This window comes from Mirounga angustirostris, unplaced genomic scaffold (assembly GCF_029215605.1).
Source record: "Mirounga angustirostris isolate CCGP_5_RB_7025 unplaced genomic scaffold, mMirAng1.0.hap1 SCAF_3, whole genome shotgun sequence".
Taxonomy (NCBI): Eukaryota; Metazoa; Chordata; class Mammalia; order Carnivora; family Phocidae; genus Mirounga; species Mirounga angustirostris.
This window is the reverse complement of record NW_026991711.1, coordinates 29969144-29988068: the sequence shown is the minus strand read 5'-3', so window position 1 is coordinate 29988068 and position 18925 is coordinate 29969144. Positions and strand designations below refer to the sequence as shown.

Genomic DNA, 18925 nt, shown 5'->3' with positions numbered 1-18925 from the left:
AAACCCTTATGATGTTGACTGGAACTAAAAAGGAGTGCTCAAAAACTGATAAAAACAGAGTAAAAGGACATAGAATCCAGCCTGAATGAACTTTCACTGGCCAAATCAATTAAAATTTGAGCATCAAAATGAATAATGACAGCAAAGGATTATAACATTAAACAAAAAGAAAATTTTTATTTTTTAATAAGAATTTATTTATTTATTTAACAGAAAGAGACACAGCGAGAGAGGAAATACAAGCGGGGGGGAGTGGGAGAGGGAGAAGCAGGCTTCCCGCCAAGCAGGGAGCCTGATGTGGGGCTTGATCCCAGGACCCTGGGATCACGACTCAAGCCGAGGGCAGACGCCTAACCGACTGAGCCACCCAGGCACCCCTAAACAAAAAGAAGATATAAACATATAAATGAATGGATGGATGTTTAAAAGTGGAGGGGATGGGAAACTGTCTTTTACAATAGAACACCACATGGAAGGGATAACAGAATTAGAAAGCCACCATTTCTTAAAATTTTTATTTTATTTTATTATGTTAGTCACCATACATTAATTAGTTTTGTGTGATGTAGTGTTCCATGATTCACTGTTTGCGTATAACACCCAGTACTCCATGCAATACGTGCCCCCAATAATATCCATCGCCGGGTTAACCCATCCCTCCCCCCACCCCAAAACCCTCAGTTTGTTTCTCAGAGTCCACAGTCTCTCATGGTTCATCTCCCTCTCCAATTTCCCCCTCTTCATTTTTCCCTTCCTACTATCTTTTTTTTTTTTTAAACATATAATGTATTATTTGTTTCAGGGGTACAGGTCTGTGATTCATCAGTCTTACACAATTCACAGCGCTCACCATACCACATACCCTCCCCAGTGTCTGTCACCCAGCCACCCCATCCCTCCCACCCCCACCACTCCAGCAACCCTCAGTTTGTTTCCTGAGATTAAGAATTCCTCATATCAATGAGGTCATATGATACTTGTCTTTCTCTGATTGACTTATTTCGCTCAGTATAATACCCTCCAGTTCCATCCACGTCATTGCAAATGGCAAGATTTCATTCCTTTTGATGGCTGCATAATAGTCCATTGTATATATATATATATATATATACCACATCTTCTTTATCCATTCATCTGTCGATGGACATCTTGGCTCTTTCCATAGTTTGGCTATTGTGGACAATGCTGCTATAAACATCGGGGTGCATATACCCCTTCAGATCCCTACATTTGTATCCTTGGGATAAATACCCAGTACTGCAATTGCTGGATCATACGGTAGCTCTATTTTCAACTTTTTGAGGAACCTCCATACTGTTTTCCAGAGTGGCTGCACCAGTTTGCATTCCCACCAATAGTGTAGGAGGGTTCCCCTTTCTCTACATCCTTGCCAACATCTGTCGTTTCCTGACTTGTTGATTTTAGCCGTTCTGACTGGTGTGAGGTGGTATCTCATTGAGGTTTTGATTTGGATTTCCCTGATGCCGAGCCATGTTGAGCACTTTTTCATGTGTCTATTGGCCATTTGGATGTCTTCTTTGGAAAAATGTCTGTTCATGTCTTCTGCCCTGATTGACATTTGTTCTTTGGGTGTTGAGTTTGATAAGTTCTTTATAGATTTTGGATACTAGCCCTTTATCTGATATGTCATTTGCAAATATCTTCTCCCATTCTGTTGGTTGTCTTTTGGTTTTGTTGACTGTTTCTTTTGCTGTGCAAAAGCTTTTTATCTTGATGAAGTGCCAATAGTTCATTTTTGCCCTTGCTTCCCTTGTCTTTGGCGATGTTTCTAGGAAGACGTTGCTGCGGCTGAGGTCGAAGAGGTTGCTGCCTGGGTTCTCCTTTAGGATTTTGATGGACTCCTGTCTCACATTGAGGTCTTTCAACCATTTGGAGTCTATTTTTGTGTGTGGTGTAAGGAAATGGTCCAGTTTCATTCTTCTGCATGTGGCTGTCCAATTTTCCCAACACCATTTGTTGAAGAGACTGTCTTTTTTCCATTGGACATTCTTTCCTGCTTTGTCGAAGATTAGTTGACCATAGAGTTGAGGGTCCATTTCTGGGCTCTCTATTCTGTTCCATTGATCTGTGTGTCTGTTTTTATGCCAGTACCATACTGTCTTGATGATTACAGCTTTGTAATAGAGCTTGACGTCTGGAATTGTGATGCCCCCAGCTTTGTTTTTCTTTTTCAACATTCCTCAGGCTATTCGGGGTCTCTTCTGGTTCCATACAAATTTTAGGATTATTTGTTCCGTTTCTTTGAAAAAAGTGGATGGTATTTTGATAGGGGTTGCATTGAATGTGTAGATTGCTCTAGGTAGCATTGACACCTTTACAATATTTGTTCTTCCAATCCATGATCATGGAACGTTTTTCCATTTCTTTGTGTCTTCCTCAATTTCTTTCATGAGTACTTTCTAGTTTTCTGGTACAGATTCTTTGCCTCTTTGGTTAGATTTATTTCTAGGTATCTTATGGTTTTGGGTGCAATTGTAAATGGGATCGACTCCTTAATTTCTCTTTCTTCTGTCTTGTTGTTGGTGTATAGGAATGCCACTCTTCAGAGTATAGGGATAGGGGGTACATACCTCAATATCATAAAAGCCATCTATGAAAAACCCACAGCGAATATCATTCTCAATGGGGAAAAACTGAGAGCTTTCCCCCTAAAGTCAGGAACACAGCAGGGATGTCCACTATCACCACTGCTATTCAACATAGTATTGGAAGTCCTAGCCACAGCAATCAGACAACCAAAAGAAATAAAAGGCATCCGAATCGGCAAAGAAGAAGTCAAACTGTCACGTTTGCAGATGATATGATACTTTATGTGGAAAACCCAAAAGACTCCACCCCCAAACTGCTAGAACTCATACAGGAATTCAGTACAGTGGCAGGATATAAAATCAATGCACATAAAAATTCTATCTTAAACCCTTTTGTGTCTCTGACAGTGCCTAACCACCTGCTGATTTATATATTTAAATACTATAAAAAAATTATGCTTCTAACCAGAGGCAAAGTATCCTTTAAGATATCATTATAAAACATCAAATCAAGTTTTAAATTTAAACTCTGCCTAGGAATCGGTGCCTACCTTGTAGTGCATCACACATGCAGGCTTATAGGGGTGCTCACTCTCTATGACAGCATAGTGATTAGAAGTTGTACAAGCAGAGAGGCCTTGCTCAGGCTGGTTTCCTGTGGTGCTATCTGTTGACTGATTAGGATTGAATGCAGGGGGTGCATACTTCTGATTCAAAATGGCAACTGAGGGAAGTAACTGTTGGACAAGACCAAAGACCTCTACAGCCACCTAGTATAAAAAGAAATGATTAAAAAGATAATAAATGTAAAAATTGCTTTAAAATGATTAATTACTATAATTGTTGGCTACCCTTAATTACGAAGAACATTACTGAGAGTTTTTTAGCTAAGTTTTCATTCAAAGAGAAATCTGTTCTTTGGAAAAAAAACATTTACCTTAGATGTCTTAGATGTCATATGAAAATAACCTCGTCTATACTTTTAAACACTTTGCCTTTTTGTGATCTGCTGTAAACTGGGTTTTACTCAATATTTAATTATGCCAAAGAATCAATAGTTTCCTTCATGTCTTGACTATTTCACAATTGTAAAAGACTCCTATCCTTCTAAATTGCTATTCTTACCCAAAAAGAAAGATTTGGCATCAACTTCATAAATTACAAAAATCCAAGTTAACTTAAGTTTCCTTACATATCATAATTCTAAAATATATTTCTCATTCCCAAATTCTTCAAATGTAAAGCCAGTAAGTAAGCACAGCAATCCAATAAACAAAACGAAGAACAGTGAGATTTAACTGATAACTTTTACCATTTAACTTGTCTAACCTTACGTGTTATACTTGTAACCCAGGTACCTCGAAGATCAAAGTGTTTATAAAGGATAGTTACAAAGTCTAAAAAAAAAAAAAGATATTTAAAAAAATATTCAAAATTGCAGAATTAAATTACACACCTTGGGAATAGCAGCAGCTACTGGTCCTATGTAGGCTATAATAAGGGGAAGCAGCATGGAAAACAGACTGGAAGAGCTAAGCAGTTCTGGAATGTCATCAGCTAAAAAAGGCATTAAAACTATAGTTAGAACGTAATTTCATTGTAATGTATATATGCTGTACTAAATCTATATTCCATTCTCTTGAGCACAATAAAATTATAGTTGACATTGACTGAATGCTTATAAAGGACCTGGCCCCATTCTAAGGGTTTTATATGCATGAGCCATCTCAAATTAATCCTCACAATAAGATACTTTTATTATTTCTGCTTTTCACAAGGGGAAACCAAAGCATACAATGTTAAGTAACTTATCCAAAATCATATACCTGTAAAGTGACAAAGCCAGGATTAGAACCTACAGTAACAGCCATGATTTTAAACCACTACCGCTGATACCAGACATGGCTATACGTGTGACATTAGGCCAATTACTTAATTGGTATGTGCCTCAGGTTAGTCCTCTGTACAGAAGAATAATAACAGTACTTCCCTCACTGGATGTTATGAAGATTAAGTTGATATATGTAAAACACTTAGAACAATGCCTGCACATATTAAGCACTACAAAAATGCTTACTGTTATTAAGCTACACTGCCTTCTATTTTACCAGAGAAAGCATTTTGCTGATGGACATTTTAATCATTTATCTATAAGCATGGTGCTAGGAAGATAAGTTGAGTCTAGATTGAGATGATCTTTATATTAAAGGCCAATTATTCCCAAATACTTCTTTCTAGATCTGCTGTTCTGTCACAATAGGATGCGCTTATTTAAAAATACAGTTTCTTAGCCCAACCCAAACCTTTAGTTTGGATAGGCCAAATATTCTTTATTTTTAGGAAGTTCCCCAGGTGATTCACTAAGTGATTCCCAGGTGTGCACTAGGCTTAGGAATACATGTTATAGCTAATAGTAAGACTGGGTGGGTAGCAATGAATCCTTTTGTAAATGAACTCTGCTGCCAGTGTGGAGGGTGACCAGGTAACTAGACAGGGAGCGGGAGAAAGGTGGCAGTGAGATTGCTGGGATGCTATCCATCCATGAGGAAGAGGACACATGCCCTGCACCGTGGTGGCTTGAACTATGGAAGAAGGGATAGGGGAATACCAACTGGAGAGTTGCCAGTGGAAGAACTCACAGAACTCAAATCAGGTAAGTGAGTTTGGGTTACCCAGATCTTTGGGTGAATGGTGATACCATTACTGGAAATGCGATATATAGGAAGAAAAACACACCTAAAAGAGAAAATAAAATGCTTTTTGATGCCTAAAGGAAGGATAAAGCAAAGACTCAGCTTAATGGGAGAGTTTTTGTCTTACTAGGTTAAGTAAGAAAATAACAGGTATCAGGTAACTGCTTTTGAACATTCTAAAAAATCCTGCATATGGAGGGTATGGCTGATACAAAATGAATGTATATGTATGTACACATCTACAATGAATAAAACACTCTGGGATTCTATAAGACGGTTCGTTTCAGTAACTCTGTGTACAAGTTAGAGAATAAAGAATCTAAAATATGACTATTAAGAAAATAAAAGTCTTACCATCCACAGCAAGAGCTCTGTGCAAGAGGTCTTTTGCAGCTCGAACAACAGTGCTTACCACAGAGAGAGCTCTGCTACAGTTTTTATCTTCTTCATTGGCTTTACTTAGAAGCTGGGATTGTAAATCTCCATCAAATTCACTCCTGTAACAAGAGTCACGCATGAGATTTTACATGGTAGGTAAAACATGATCTAAGTCCAGTTATCATATTTAGATCAGAGCTCCTCACTTAAAGTTATTTTAAAACAAGACCAAGGAGAGTGTATCTTAGGAACTGATATTTAAACAAAGGCCTGAATTATGTTAAAAAAAAAAAAAAAAGGCTGAGGGAAAAGTATTCAGGCAAAAGAACAGTAAGAGAAAGGTTCAGACAAGAACAAGATCAGCAAGTTCAAGGAACAGAGTGACAAGTGTGACTGGAATGAAAGGACATGGAGGGTGACAGGAGTCAGATCACGTGAGCTTTGTACACCTCTGTGAGACCTTACATTTCATGCTGGGATGGGAAGCTGTGAGAGGACTCTGAGCAAGGGCAGACCTGACCGATGTACATTTCTGTAAGATCCCTCTGGCTGCACCGTGCAGAACTGAATGCAGCAGGCCCGCGGCAAAAGGAGGGAGACTGGGTTAGAAGCTGTGAGAGTTACCCGGGGAGCAGTAGTGATGGCTTGTACTGAACTGTTAATTATGGGAATTAGAAAAAGTCAGATTTAGAACATTTTACTTTGTTTGATTAATTCATTCATTAATTAATTTGAGTGAGAGAGAGAGAGAGTGCACGTGTGTGGAGGGGAAGAACGGGCAGAGGTTGAGGGAGAGAGAGAATCTTAAGCAGGCTCCATGCCCAGTGCGGAGTGTGATGTGGGGCCTGATCGCACGATCCTGAGATTACAACCTGAGATGAAATCAAGAGTTGGATGCTTAACTGACTGAGCCACCCAGATGCCCCTAAATTTAATTAATTTTAAATTTAAAGCTAAGGGTATGTAAAGCTTGGTGGGAAACAAAAATATCTAAAGCACTGTATTTTGTGTAAGAAATAGTCTAGATAGCAGATGCTTCTAAGGGGCTCTCCAGCTTTTTGAAATATATAACTTCTGTGCATGATATGATTTTTTTAATGTATGGTTTGAGAAAGAGAATACTATTTATTGTGGTGCTGTGTAACAAAAAGTTTTTCATGATTCAGAAAAGGACTAGAAAACTTGTATCTCAGCAGCAACACACCACCAGGAAGCTACTTAACACCTACCATTTCTTTTTTATTTCACATGGAAAAGGGCAGGAGAAAAATCTACATTCAGGGCAACAGCTTTGTACAAATTGCCCAGGCAGTGTTCCCAGATCGTTTATGAAGGAAAGAGAGAAAGCAGCAAATCTCTGAAAGTGATACACAACCTTGGTGGGATCTGAGGCTAAGTCAGACCGAGGGTAGACGATATGGTGAATGGTACTCACTACCTGTGATTCCAGCTAATTCACTAAAAGAAAAACTGAGATGTGATGACAAAAGTACATTTAGAAGTTTTTTTTACCCCAAATTGTTATTATTTTTTTTGTACTGTTTATATAAGGAATGGTTAAGGAACACATCATGATATACTCTAGGGTCCTCAGAACTAGATTCACAGACATCAAAATATACTGCAGACTGGATAATAGGATCAAGGCAACACTAGTAGTTGGGTAGAGTTGATGTGATCATCAATTTTTGCTATTTTTAAAAAGAAATGAGTAAATTTCACTTAAATTTGAAACTGTAGACAACAAACTATAAAAGTAACAACAAATAGCACATATGTCCAAGACATAAAAATGTCAGATATTAAAGAAATAATGACAAAAACATTTTAAAGCATTCACCTTTACAATAAACACTGAATTTATATATTGAAATGAGATCTTTTTACATGGATTAGCCCAAGTATGTGCAAGGCAGTTACACTAGAATTATAACTATGCATTTATTAGCATTTTTTACCTTGGTAATAAACTGTATGGCTCCTGTCACTTTACAACAGTCTCCTTACCTCTATAAACACATTTACCTGTAGTAGAGTATCTGTGGAATCTGTCCTCTGGTTTGGTTTGTGCCATTACTACTCAAGCTGCATGTGCTGAATGTGAATGTCACACCATCAGGGCACTGAACTGTGGTCATTCCCCCATCTCCATTGGCTGTACGGCTTCCATAGTTCCTCAAGCGCACAGCATATTTAACATTTTCCTTCACAATCAAGATGTAAAACATGTTTATAATGTACAGAGGAAATAAAAAAACTGGGCAAATAAACTGAATTTCTTTGTCATATTTATAGATGATTTGGTTAAACACATTTTTAATGTCAAACAGGAAGATAAGTAACACTTACTGATGTTTATTATTTTAAAAGAACTATACTAAATACTTCATGTGCTTTAATCAAATTAATCCTTAAAATGACCTCATGAGGTTAAGTACCATTACTATTCCTATTTTACAGATGAATCTGAGGTACAGAGAAGTTAAGTAACTCACTCAAAGTCACACAGCTAATACGTGATGGAACTAGTATTTGAATATAGATAGTCTGAGGATAGTTCCTGCTCTTAACCACAATGTAGAGTATTAACCACAACAAAAGATTTAAAATAACAATCTAATATTTTTCTTTGATGGGTTTAAATTTTGAAATAATTTCAAATGTGGGAAAAAATAATGGTGAGTCTACTATATCTTTTTAAGAGACACTCAAAGTCAGAAATGGTTAGGTGAACAAAAATGGGAAAAATATTCAAAAGCAGAAGTTGTCCCAAATAAGATGCACTGTGCATAGAAAACATGAGATACAGACATTGGTGCCTTATGATCTACGATATAAACTTCATTGTGAAGATTTTTTGTTTTTTGGTACCTGAACTCTCTTTGATAATGTCTCTGATAAACTTACCTTATCCAAAATTCTGCTCTATAATAAAAATAATAATATACAGTTGAATTCAGAATTACTCCATTTGTAATTAAGGTTAAGTAAAATTTCTGTTTTGCTAATTTGTTATTTACTGCTAGACAATAAAGTTATATGAATAAATAACTTTTATATAAAGTAATAGTAACTTTAATAGTTAATACTCTATTAAGCCCACTTTTTTTTTTTTTAAGATTTTATTTATTTATTTGACAGAAGAGAGAGCACAAGTAGGCAGAGTGACAGGCAGATGGAGAGGAAGAAGCAGGCTCCCCGCTGAGCAGGGAGCCCGATACAGGACTCGATCCCAGCATCCTGAGATCATGACCTGAGCCGAAGGCAGACGTTTAACCGACTGAGCCAACAAGGTGCCCCAAGCCCATTTTTTTAAAAAGTGAGTTTTGGCACAATGAGAGAAGGAAAGACAGGAACTCATATTTACTAAGCTTCTATACTGTGTTAGGCATGGAGCCAAGTACTTTATGCCATTATTTAATTTCCTCTGAACAACACTACAATGTAGATACTATCCTTCCCAACCTACAGGTAAGTCCCAGAGTAGCTAAATAATGATGTCCAATGTCTTAGAGCTACTTTGTGGAAGAGCAGGCCCCTGAAGCTACTTCTGTCTGACTCCAAAACCTAACAATACTTTCTACTATACCAGATTTTAAGAGATCTTTTGCAAAAACAGAATATAATACAGTACAGTATCAGGAGTATAGTAGTGACTCTATAAACGTTTAAAGCACCACTTAAAGGAATACTTTTCATTACTTTTTTTTTTTAAGATTTTATTTATTTATTTGAGAGACAGAATGAGAGAGAGAGCACATGAGAGGGGGGACGGCCAGAGGGAGAAGCAGACTCCCTGCCGAGCAGGGAGCCCGATGCGGGACTCAATCCCGGGACTCCAGGATCATGACCTGAGCCGAAAGCAGTCGCTTAACCAACTGAGCCACCCAGGCGCCCTTTTCATTACTTTTTAAATAAGCTACATAATAATACTTCTTATTTACAAAAGAAACATAATTGAAATTACCTTTAAAGGAACAACTTTGTCAAGTCTGATTTCAGCTATATCACTGGGTGAATCATCTGTTGAATAGGTTCCTTTGACTAATTCTAGAGATGTCCATCTATGAGAATGAGTCGAATCTCCTGCATGTTCGCTCTAATTAAAACAAAATAAGACAAAACCCACCATATTCTTAATTTTGTTTTATTGTTTTTAAGCAGTTTATTTTCTTGTATATAAAATTATCCATTAGCATTCCCCTATACATATTGAAGAAAAAAATTTCTGGAATGCTAAACTATTCACTTTTATCGGATTTCCTGAGGACTCTAGAACCTAAATCATATAAATGGGATTTTCTCATCTGATGTTTTAAAATGATTCCCACTTCTTCATTTGGAGAGTGCAACTCTAATTATAGAACCTAATGAAGTAGGGAAATAATTTAAATTAATTGCTAAAAAGAATCATGATACGGAAAGATTTCTATTTATTATGAAATGATTTACACGGTAACTTTCTGTCCCATTTTAATAAAACTTTGTGAAAACTCGGGTTCTTTAAATAATTTAGAGAATAGAGCAAGATAGAGCTTAATTAATCAATCAATACTATCTTTACTAAGAATCATCCATTAACTCTATGACAAAATTGCTTTAATCACTGATACAGATAATAGTATCGATCTGAATATTGTTCTTGTTTCTTAAAAAACTATAATAGCAAAAAAATTTATACAGAAGTTATCATTAGGAGCTTAGCTATATAATTTCTAGTCTTTTCATTTAACATTTCCCCTGGAAGTGCAAAAAATATGAGGCAGAAGTGATCCAGAATGGCACACAAGCAATCATGCAGAATCACTCTCATTTTCTTTCATGTCTGCCATGACTAATGACTAATCAGCTAACCCCTCAAAGATTTAAGCAGTCTTACTATGATAATGGTAACCCACACAGCAAGATGAACACTGGAAGAGAGGTACTTACATCATCAACCAATACCTCTAATTCATATTCATGAATTCCACCTCCTCCATAGACAGAAAAACCAACCACAACTATTCCAGGTTTGTCTACTGAAAAACAGATTGCATCAGGAGACCCATTCCCAGTGTTCCAACTTCTTCCTTGACTTGTTTTTGTGAATCGGTTAGCACTGGCCTTAACAGAGTGGAGAGAATTAAGTCCATCAACCTAGGAACAAACAAAAGCACAATTACACACCAGTAGTCTGTACCTGAGCGTTAATATACCTTTAACAAAATCCCAAATTTCCAAGAAGTTCAAAAAGATAACCTACATTTAACAATTGGCTGTAAACCCTCCTAAACGTACATTCTATAGAGATTACCCAGCAATAAAACCAGATTTTGTCATTCTAAATTTACAAATCAGTATCACTTGACAGTATTTTCTTCTCTTAGTCATAGGGAACTATATATTTCACTTAATTTATAATGTCAGAACTATATACCAGTAAGTTATTACAGTCATAACATATGAATGAATTATATCACTCACTTTGAAAAGAGATACCAAAATTTCACTAACATTCTATGGACCAGCAGTTTTCAAACCATGTGACACAGAGCTCTAGGACTTCCACAGAGATGGGTAATCCAGAAAGAGGTGGACTCAGGTTTCCCTCCGTCAGTCAGACTATCCCCCCTCTCATCTGTGAATTTTGAAGACTTCATTTGCAGGAAATGTTCTATGTCTTAAGTTTGAATACCACTAATGTATGTTATAACTTGTCATTCAATATTTGAATATATATATACAAGTACAACCTCACTAATTACAGACTTGTTAGAGAGGATCAGTAAACTTATTTTGGCTTGAAACTGCTCTTTTTCATTACAGAGCCAGCTTTTGATCTAAGGCTGCAGAAATTTGGAAGACCTATAAGAGGAAAAAAACTGAAGTTTATGATTCTAGCAAGAATTTCAAACTGCTCTGGGAAAGAAAGAAATATGGATGTCTAAGCAAGGACCTTTGGAAACTTCCAAGTTTGTATATTAGGCACCTGCAATTTGGGGCATTCTTTTTCATTAAAAAAAAAAAAAGTTAAGTTCACAAGGGAAAACTAGATAGTAACTTTCTGACGGGGAGCTATGCATCACAGACTTTCTCTTCCAGGATCGGTACAGAAGGAAAGTATATTATAGGCTGATGACTAAGTGAAAAAAAAACAAAAAACAAAAAAACCCAAAACGAACTAAATTAAAATTTTCTGACAAGGGTTCAGTGACCTCCTGTGCCAAAGTCAAAGCTAACAAAGAAATGAAGGAAATGCTTCCCAGGGTGAAATACTAAAATATGTGCAGGTACATGTAATCATTCAGAAATCCTAAAGGCTAAACTGTCACTATGAATCAGAAATGAGTACAGCCTGGATAGATTAATTCAGCATAGATCCTAAAATAAATCTGTAAGTAAGAAAAAGCAAGGGCTAGGAATTATAAAAGTAAAAGAGAGAAAAGAGAAAAGATGTTATCTGGCAGGCAACTGAATAAATGCTAGCTATTAAACATTCATTTGAGTGATATAAGGTATTTCACATTACGACATGATTTTGAAAACCAATCTTCTGTCTGCTTTTCTGGGGAAAAAATTAGAAAACTTCACTAAATTCAGTTAAAACATTTATATAAATTGTACAACAGAGTGAGCAGGGCAGTGAAATGGTTAAAAATAATGTTACTTTACAACATGTAAAGCCCTTTTGAAGTAGTTTTCTCAAACACAATAATATTTGATCCTTTAAAAATTTTGTGGTTATGGCTGTACAACAATCTGAGTGTCCTGAATGCCCATTTTACATACGTTCTTTGTCTAGTGTCAGTCAAGTGCGCAGAACTAAGGTTTAAACCTCTTTACCTTCTCCATACCATGTGTTCACTATTAGTAGCCCCATTTCTATGACTCATTACCCAGCAATGTGAACGATTTTTGCTTCCATTGGGACATGGCAGTGAGGTTGTACTATGGAGCATATGAGAGGAAAACATACAGTTTGTATTACTGTGACATCCTGGGTAAATGTGAGAGACAGAGGGGGAGCAAGCAAGAGCAAAGAAGAGGTATAAGGAAGGGAAAGCCAAACAATTTAGCTTGAAGGTTTTGTTTTGTTTTAAAGAAAAACAATACAAATGGGATTAAAATTAGTTTCTACAAAGCCAAAATATATGAAAAAAGAAACTGTGGAAAGTTTAAACATGTGCTTATTATCCAATCTCAAAATATAACACTACCTCAGATCCCAGGGCTGATGCTGTCAGTTCACTGACAATACTGGCCAGCAATCCACAGGTGTTGGAAACCAGGTGGGAGGAGAAGAGCTCATTTTCTCTCCTCAGGCTATTCCTGACTGGGAGCACAACAATAACCAGCATTTTCTCCAGAACTTCACGGAAGCTTGTCATACCTGAGATATTCTCTTCACTCTAAGATACATGAAAAAAGAAAAAAGTTCCAAGATACTACTGCTTTATTTTCCTATACCCTAATATTCACGCTTGACTCTGTGTCTATAAATCCATCCAGTTGTGTGTGGAACCACTGAATTTACTTTTCACTTAGAAGTTCTTTTTTCAATTATTCTGTGTATCATAAAAGTACATCTTTACAAGATGTTTTTTATTAGCTTTGAGTCACTTTCACTTATTCTCTTATTTAACTTCTCAGTAACAATCACATATGACAGAAAAATACTCCTATCTAAAAAGCTTTTTTTATAGGACAAGATTCCAATCTAAGATAATTATTTCTGGTATATTTAGAGGTAAAGCAACTGAGTATATGTGCTGCCAAAGCGAACACGAGGTAAAGCAACTGAGAAATAGTCTGTACAAATCTATTTCCTAATAAAATGTAATAAAAACATGGAATTTTACTATAAATACTCCTATGCAGTTTTACATTTTCTACTGTACTTGATTTCCTAAGAAATTCCAACCCCTACCAATGGAAAAATTTCAAGAAATTATAAAGTCCCATTAAAGACTAAGGGGGAAAATATTTTTTTCCAAAAATAAAGGGAAAAGATGATTAATTTAATTGATATCCAGCATGAACACTATTTATCTTTTTTACCATCCCTGATATCTTTTAGCCCGCTATGGACAGGGAGCAAAATGTATCTGGTTTTGTGAGGGGGCCAATTGTGAGCAATGACCCTTTCGATTTTACTGTAGACTAGTGAATCAAACCACCTGAGATTTAGTTCCAGTTTCTTCATAGTGCTTCAACTTTTGTAAAATCAGGGGAATTACATGCTATGATTCAGTTATCAAAATCACCTGGTTGCCCCTGAATAGGTAAGTTCTTCCACAATACTAACATTCCATACTGCATTATGACATACAGCATATGTAACAAATTCAACAGATTTCATAAAGTCATAAAATCTCAAGGAAGTCAGCCTTCCCAAGACAAATCAAATATGTAAATGGAGTACACATTCAACCCATGACAGAAAATTAAGTAACTTTTCAGTTAAAATCATAAGCATTATTATACATCTTTCTTAATGTACAATCTTAGGCTGAACAAAAAGTCACTTAGAGATAATCTTCCATCTTTAAATTATTTCTATTATCATTTGAATAAAATTACCATAACACATCAGCTTCTTATGTAATTAGTTTTCCTGGCTTTAAAATAATCAATTCCTGATTCTGTTAAAATTGTAATTCTTCTATCCTTTACATCACTTTGATTCTCCAGAAACTTTACTTTTTGGAACTTCTCAGAAAATCAGCTTTGGATGAAACTCAATCCCCAATTGTACTCCATAATCAATAATCTTGGAAGGGCTTTATTAGGGGGATGGGTGAAGTGTATTTATCTAGTTATACCCACTTAGTTTCTATTAGTAACTAACAAGATTAATACAAGAAGCTTCCCATATAATCTTAAAATGGATTTACTAGTGTCAGTGTTTTAGTTGAAGAATCAAAAAAATATACATATACATATATGCACATCACTAGCCACTTAAATTTTAGAGAAAGGAATTCAGTCACCAGTGGTGGGGAATGCAAGCTGACACTAGCTTTCTGGAGGGCATTTTGACAATTTGTAGTAAAGTCTTGAGGTGTTTTCCTTTTACTTAAGAATTTTTCCACTTCTGATGATTTACTCTGGAAAGATCACCATGAATATGCATAAAAATGTAGTCAATGATACTTTTAGTAGCATGATTAAAATACTAAAATACTGGGAATAATCTAAATATGTATATATATGTAGAGGGAAAACATTAACTAAATTATGCTATACCCAAATGGTAGAATCCTGCAATATCTATTAAGAAAAGGATAGAAGGATATGTACTATCTTCATAGAATATTAACAAAGACATACAAATATACAATTATTAATAATTACCAAATGTGTGTGGTTCTGAAAACTTTTAAATATTTTTAAATTTTACTATACTTTTAAGGAAAGATTGTAACACTAAAGTGAATTCTAAAAGAAAAACAGAGAATTATCCATAACTTTATCACCTAAGCATTATTTTCATTTCTCAGTATTCTTTCAAAATACGTACTACCTACATATTAAAAAATACATATGCCTTTTGCATACATAGTTTACACAGTCATCATAGTATACCATAGTCATAAAGTATATATACTTTGGTTTCTGATTTTCTAATTTAAAAATGTAAAAACATCACCTTTTTTTTTTTTATGATTTTACTTATTTGAGAGAGAGAGAAAGCACGAGCAGGGTTGGGGGAGGGGAGGAGGGGCAGAGAGAGAAGTAGACTCCTTATTGAGCAGGGAGCCCAACATGGGGTTCAATCCCAGGACCCTGAGATCATGACCTAAGCAGAAGGCAGACGCTTAACTGACTGAGCCACCCAGGGACCTCAACATCACCCTTGATATTAAATGTAAATATAGCTATTTTTAAAGGCCAAGCCCTTTTTTATCACACTGATATATCCAAATTAAACTATTTCACCTAGTGATGAACATAAAAGGCTCTAATTAAGGTTTTCCATTTTTCCTTTTAATAAAATACACATAAAGCTTTAGTCTTTCAATTATTCCCTTGGGTAATTTCCTTTGCAAATACTCATCACACCTAATACTGAATTGGCAATTTATCTTGTAAGAATATCTTCCAGTTTATAGACACCCCCTGCCCCGCCAATTCAGGAGCTGGTTTATCTTTTTTACTCCTGTCTCAACTAGTACCTAATTACAATCCTAGTAAATAGTAGGTACACAATAAACTTGCTGAAAGAAAAAGATTACTTAGACTAATTACATAATGCCAGAAACCATCCAAAAGTTTAGTAGGTTTCCTCATAGTCTCACCAGAGTAGGACTTTATAAGAGAAAAAAAAATCATTTTTCCTAATTTTTTACAAATAAATCAGTACCTCAATTCATTCACATTTAGTTTCTAGTAAGGCTGAAATTTTTCCCATGCTGGCTTGCTCTCTAAAGTCCCTCTTGTATTTACTCTTATTATTTCTTTTTTTTTTTTTTTTTTAAAGATTTTATTTATTTATTTGACAGAGAGAGAGAGATAGCGAGAGCAGGAACACAAGCAGGGGGAGTGGGAGAGGGAGAAGCAGGCTTCCTGCCGAGCAGTGAGCCCGGTGTGGTGCTCGATCCCAGGACCCTGGGATCATGACCTGAGCGGAAGGCAGACGCTTAACGACTGAGCCACCCAGGCGCCCCTTACTCTTATTATTTCTACTGTAATTCTACAAAGGTATTATATTAACTGTAAGTTTTCTTTCCCATTCTGCTATTGTCCTTCATTCTATATGTCACTTACAATTCTCTCATAATTTTTCTGTTGCTTCAGTCAACAGAAAATTGCTATTGTACATTAGGATACTATTCTATATTCTACTGTTTTTCTTGGCTTTCATTTTAAAGATTACTTCTCATCAACTTGATAATATTACATATGGTTTTCTTGTGTATTTAATTTTTCTCTATAGTGCTTTCTAATAAACCAGAAATGGTTACTACTATGACTGTTTTAGAATGTTTATTTTAACATACCAAAATGTTATAGAAAAAACGTTTCAAAAATTTATTTATTTCCCTCGAATTCTATCTTGGCAATCTAAAATATTAGAATCTAAAAGTTTGCTTATAGTATCTGCAACTTTCAAATGGTTTGGCAAATAACAAATACATGGGAATTCATTGCATAACCCTCACATTTTTTTTTTATAGGTTAGGTTTCATTCAGAATTTAAGAATTAGAGAAAAAATATTGCAGATTTATAGGTAAACATAAGAAAATGTTTCCTCCTGAATTTTAGCTCTTCTTGTGAAACACATACTTATTTGGTAAATACCAATATAGAAGAATAAGCACCAACTTAAATATGCCCTCATTTGTAGTTTTATTGCTTCAGGATAAAAGGTACTTCAGAAGAAGACCTACCTGGCTAAGTTTTTCCATATGTGCTACCAAAAGGGGAAACCGGTGAACTAGTGTTGAGTCATTCTCTGTGCTAACTTGTTTAACAATTGATCGTAGTAGTACTTCTCCATCGTATGCAATAGGGAAGATAGAAGTCAGCTTAACAGAAGTGTGGCACAGAGCTGACATAACAGCTGCAAGCAATCGGCTACTTGAGGTCTTGAAGTTTGCTTCTTGGATATCCTTTTAAAAAGAGAAATACGCACCCACCAAAGAAATATGGCATCAATATAATCCACATTTTTGGGTATACAAAAGGTAAACAACTTTTTAAATTATTCCAAAATTTTCTAGGATTCATTTTAATTGTCGTGTTATGGGATTTAATTATATCAATACTTTTAAACACAACTGTTCAAGTTACTACCCAACGAAGATGGAAAAATTATTAAATATGGTCAAGAAAAAGCAGCCTCCTATTCTCCAATCAATGACTTTAATATATCCTCAGAATCATAGTCCTCTTTAGCACGACGCTCAAAGAATGACATAAAAAAGGCCCCAATCAGTATATATCCATGTCCAGTAAAACAAGCACTGAAACCGCTTTCTTCCAATAACAAATGATTTAAATTGTAATTCGGTGCTACTATAACATTTCACTAATGGTAATGTAGCATAATGAATAGCTACTATAATAAACATTTTGCTAAGGTCAAAAATTATGTCATCACATTATATAGTTTATTAAAAAAATAAGTAGCATACTTGTAAGTTCTTTTTAAATTTTATTTATTTATTTGAGAGAGAGAGAGAGAGCAGGAGTGGGAGCAGGGGTAAGAGAGGAAGGAAAGGGAGAAGTAGACGTTCCACTGAGCAGGGAGCCCAAGACCCTGAGATCATGACCTGAGCTGAAGGCAGATGCTTAACCAACTGAGCCACGCAGGCTCTCCGATTTTTTAACAAAATATTAAAAACTTACCAAGACAGGATATACTAATTCACAAAAACTGCGTACACACTACTTAGTTCAGCAAACATCTGTGTTACAAATTCAGGCTAAATGCAACATCCTATCCGTTAAACCAACATTTGTTAAAGTTAGCCTGCCTGTAACCTGTTCAGTGGCAACGAAAACAACCATATGAGACTGCACAGGTCGACAGAGTAAGTTGTGCACTAATCCAGGCAATAATCTTGCCCCAGGAAACCGACTAGTAAAATATACTACTCTGCTATAGAACATGGATGAACCTGGAGGACACTACAATGAGTGAAATAAGCCAGTCAGAGACAGACAAAATACTGCACGATTCCACTTATATGAAGTATCTAAAATAGTCAAACTCACAGAAGCAGAGAATAGAATGGTTGGGAGAAGGGGGAAGTGGGGAGTTGTGTTAAACGGGTATAAAGTTTCAGTTATGAAAGATGAGTAAGCGCTAGTGATCTCCCATACAACATCATACCCGTAGTTAACAATATCATATTATATGCTCAAAGTGTATTAAGAGGTAGCTCTCAAAGTGTATTAAGAGGTAGTTACGTGTTCTTGCCACAATGAAATAGTTTTTTTAATACTAAGTTCAGTATGGAAATTGCCTAAAAAATAGTAGTAACAAAATAAAAACAAAGTTGCCTACCCAGATGTCATCACTGGACTATCTTTCAAATAGGCTAGGATACCGTGGTGATGACAGTGAACTTTCTTAGGGGAGAAGGCGCTAGAACTTCCACTACAATGTTAAATAGAAGTGGTGAGAACAGTTACCTCGTGCCTTGTTCCTGAACTTAGGGCAGTATTCAATATTTCACCATTAAGTATGATATTAACTGTAAATTCTTCTGTAGATATCCTTTATAATCCTAGATTAAAGAAGTTTCCTTAAATCCTAGTTTGATGAGAAGTTTTCATCGCTGAATAAGTGCTAATTTTGTCAAATCCTTTTTCAT

At 35.7% G+C, this 18925-nt stretch overlaps 1 protein-coding gene across 11 annotated transcripts in view; it reads right to left on the bottom strand.

Moving 5' to 3' along the window:
• MYCBP2 (MYC binding protein 2) overlaps positions 1 to 18925 on the bottom strand; it is a 271236-nt gene that overhangs the window by 111855 nt on the left and 140456 nt on the right. For all 11 annotated transcript variants that reach the window (XM_064585965.1, XM_064585966.1, XM_064585967.1 and 8 more), the window contains 8 exons: positions 16994 to 17215; positions 12820 to 13011; positions 10553 to 10759; positions 9588 to 9719; positions 7646 to 7824; positions 5597 to 5739; positions 4006 to 4106; positions 3101 to 3319 (listed from right to left, as the gene is read on the bottom strand). In XM_064585965.1, the coding sequence (XP_064442035.1) occupies positions 3101 to 3319; positions 4006 to 4106; positions 5597 to 5739; positions 7646 to 7824; positions 9588 to 9719; positions 10553 to 10759; positions 12820 to 13011; positions 16994 to 17215 (1395 nt within the window). The remainder of the gene's footprint in view (positions 1 to 3100; positions 3320 to 4005; positions 4107 to 5596; positions 5740 to 7645; positions 7825 to 9587; positions 9720 to 10552; positions 10760 to 12819; positions 13012 to 16993; positions 17216 to 18925) is intronic.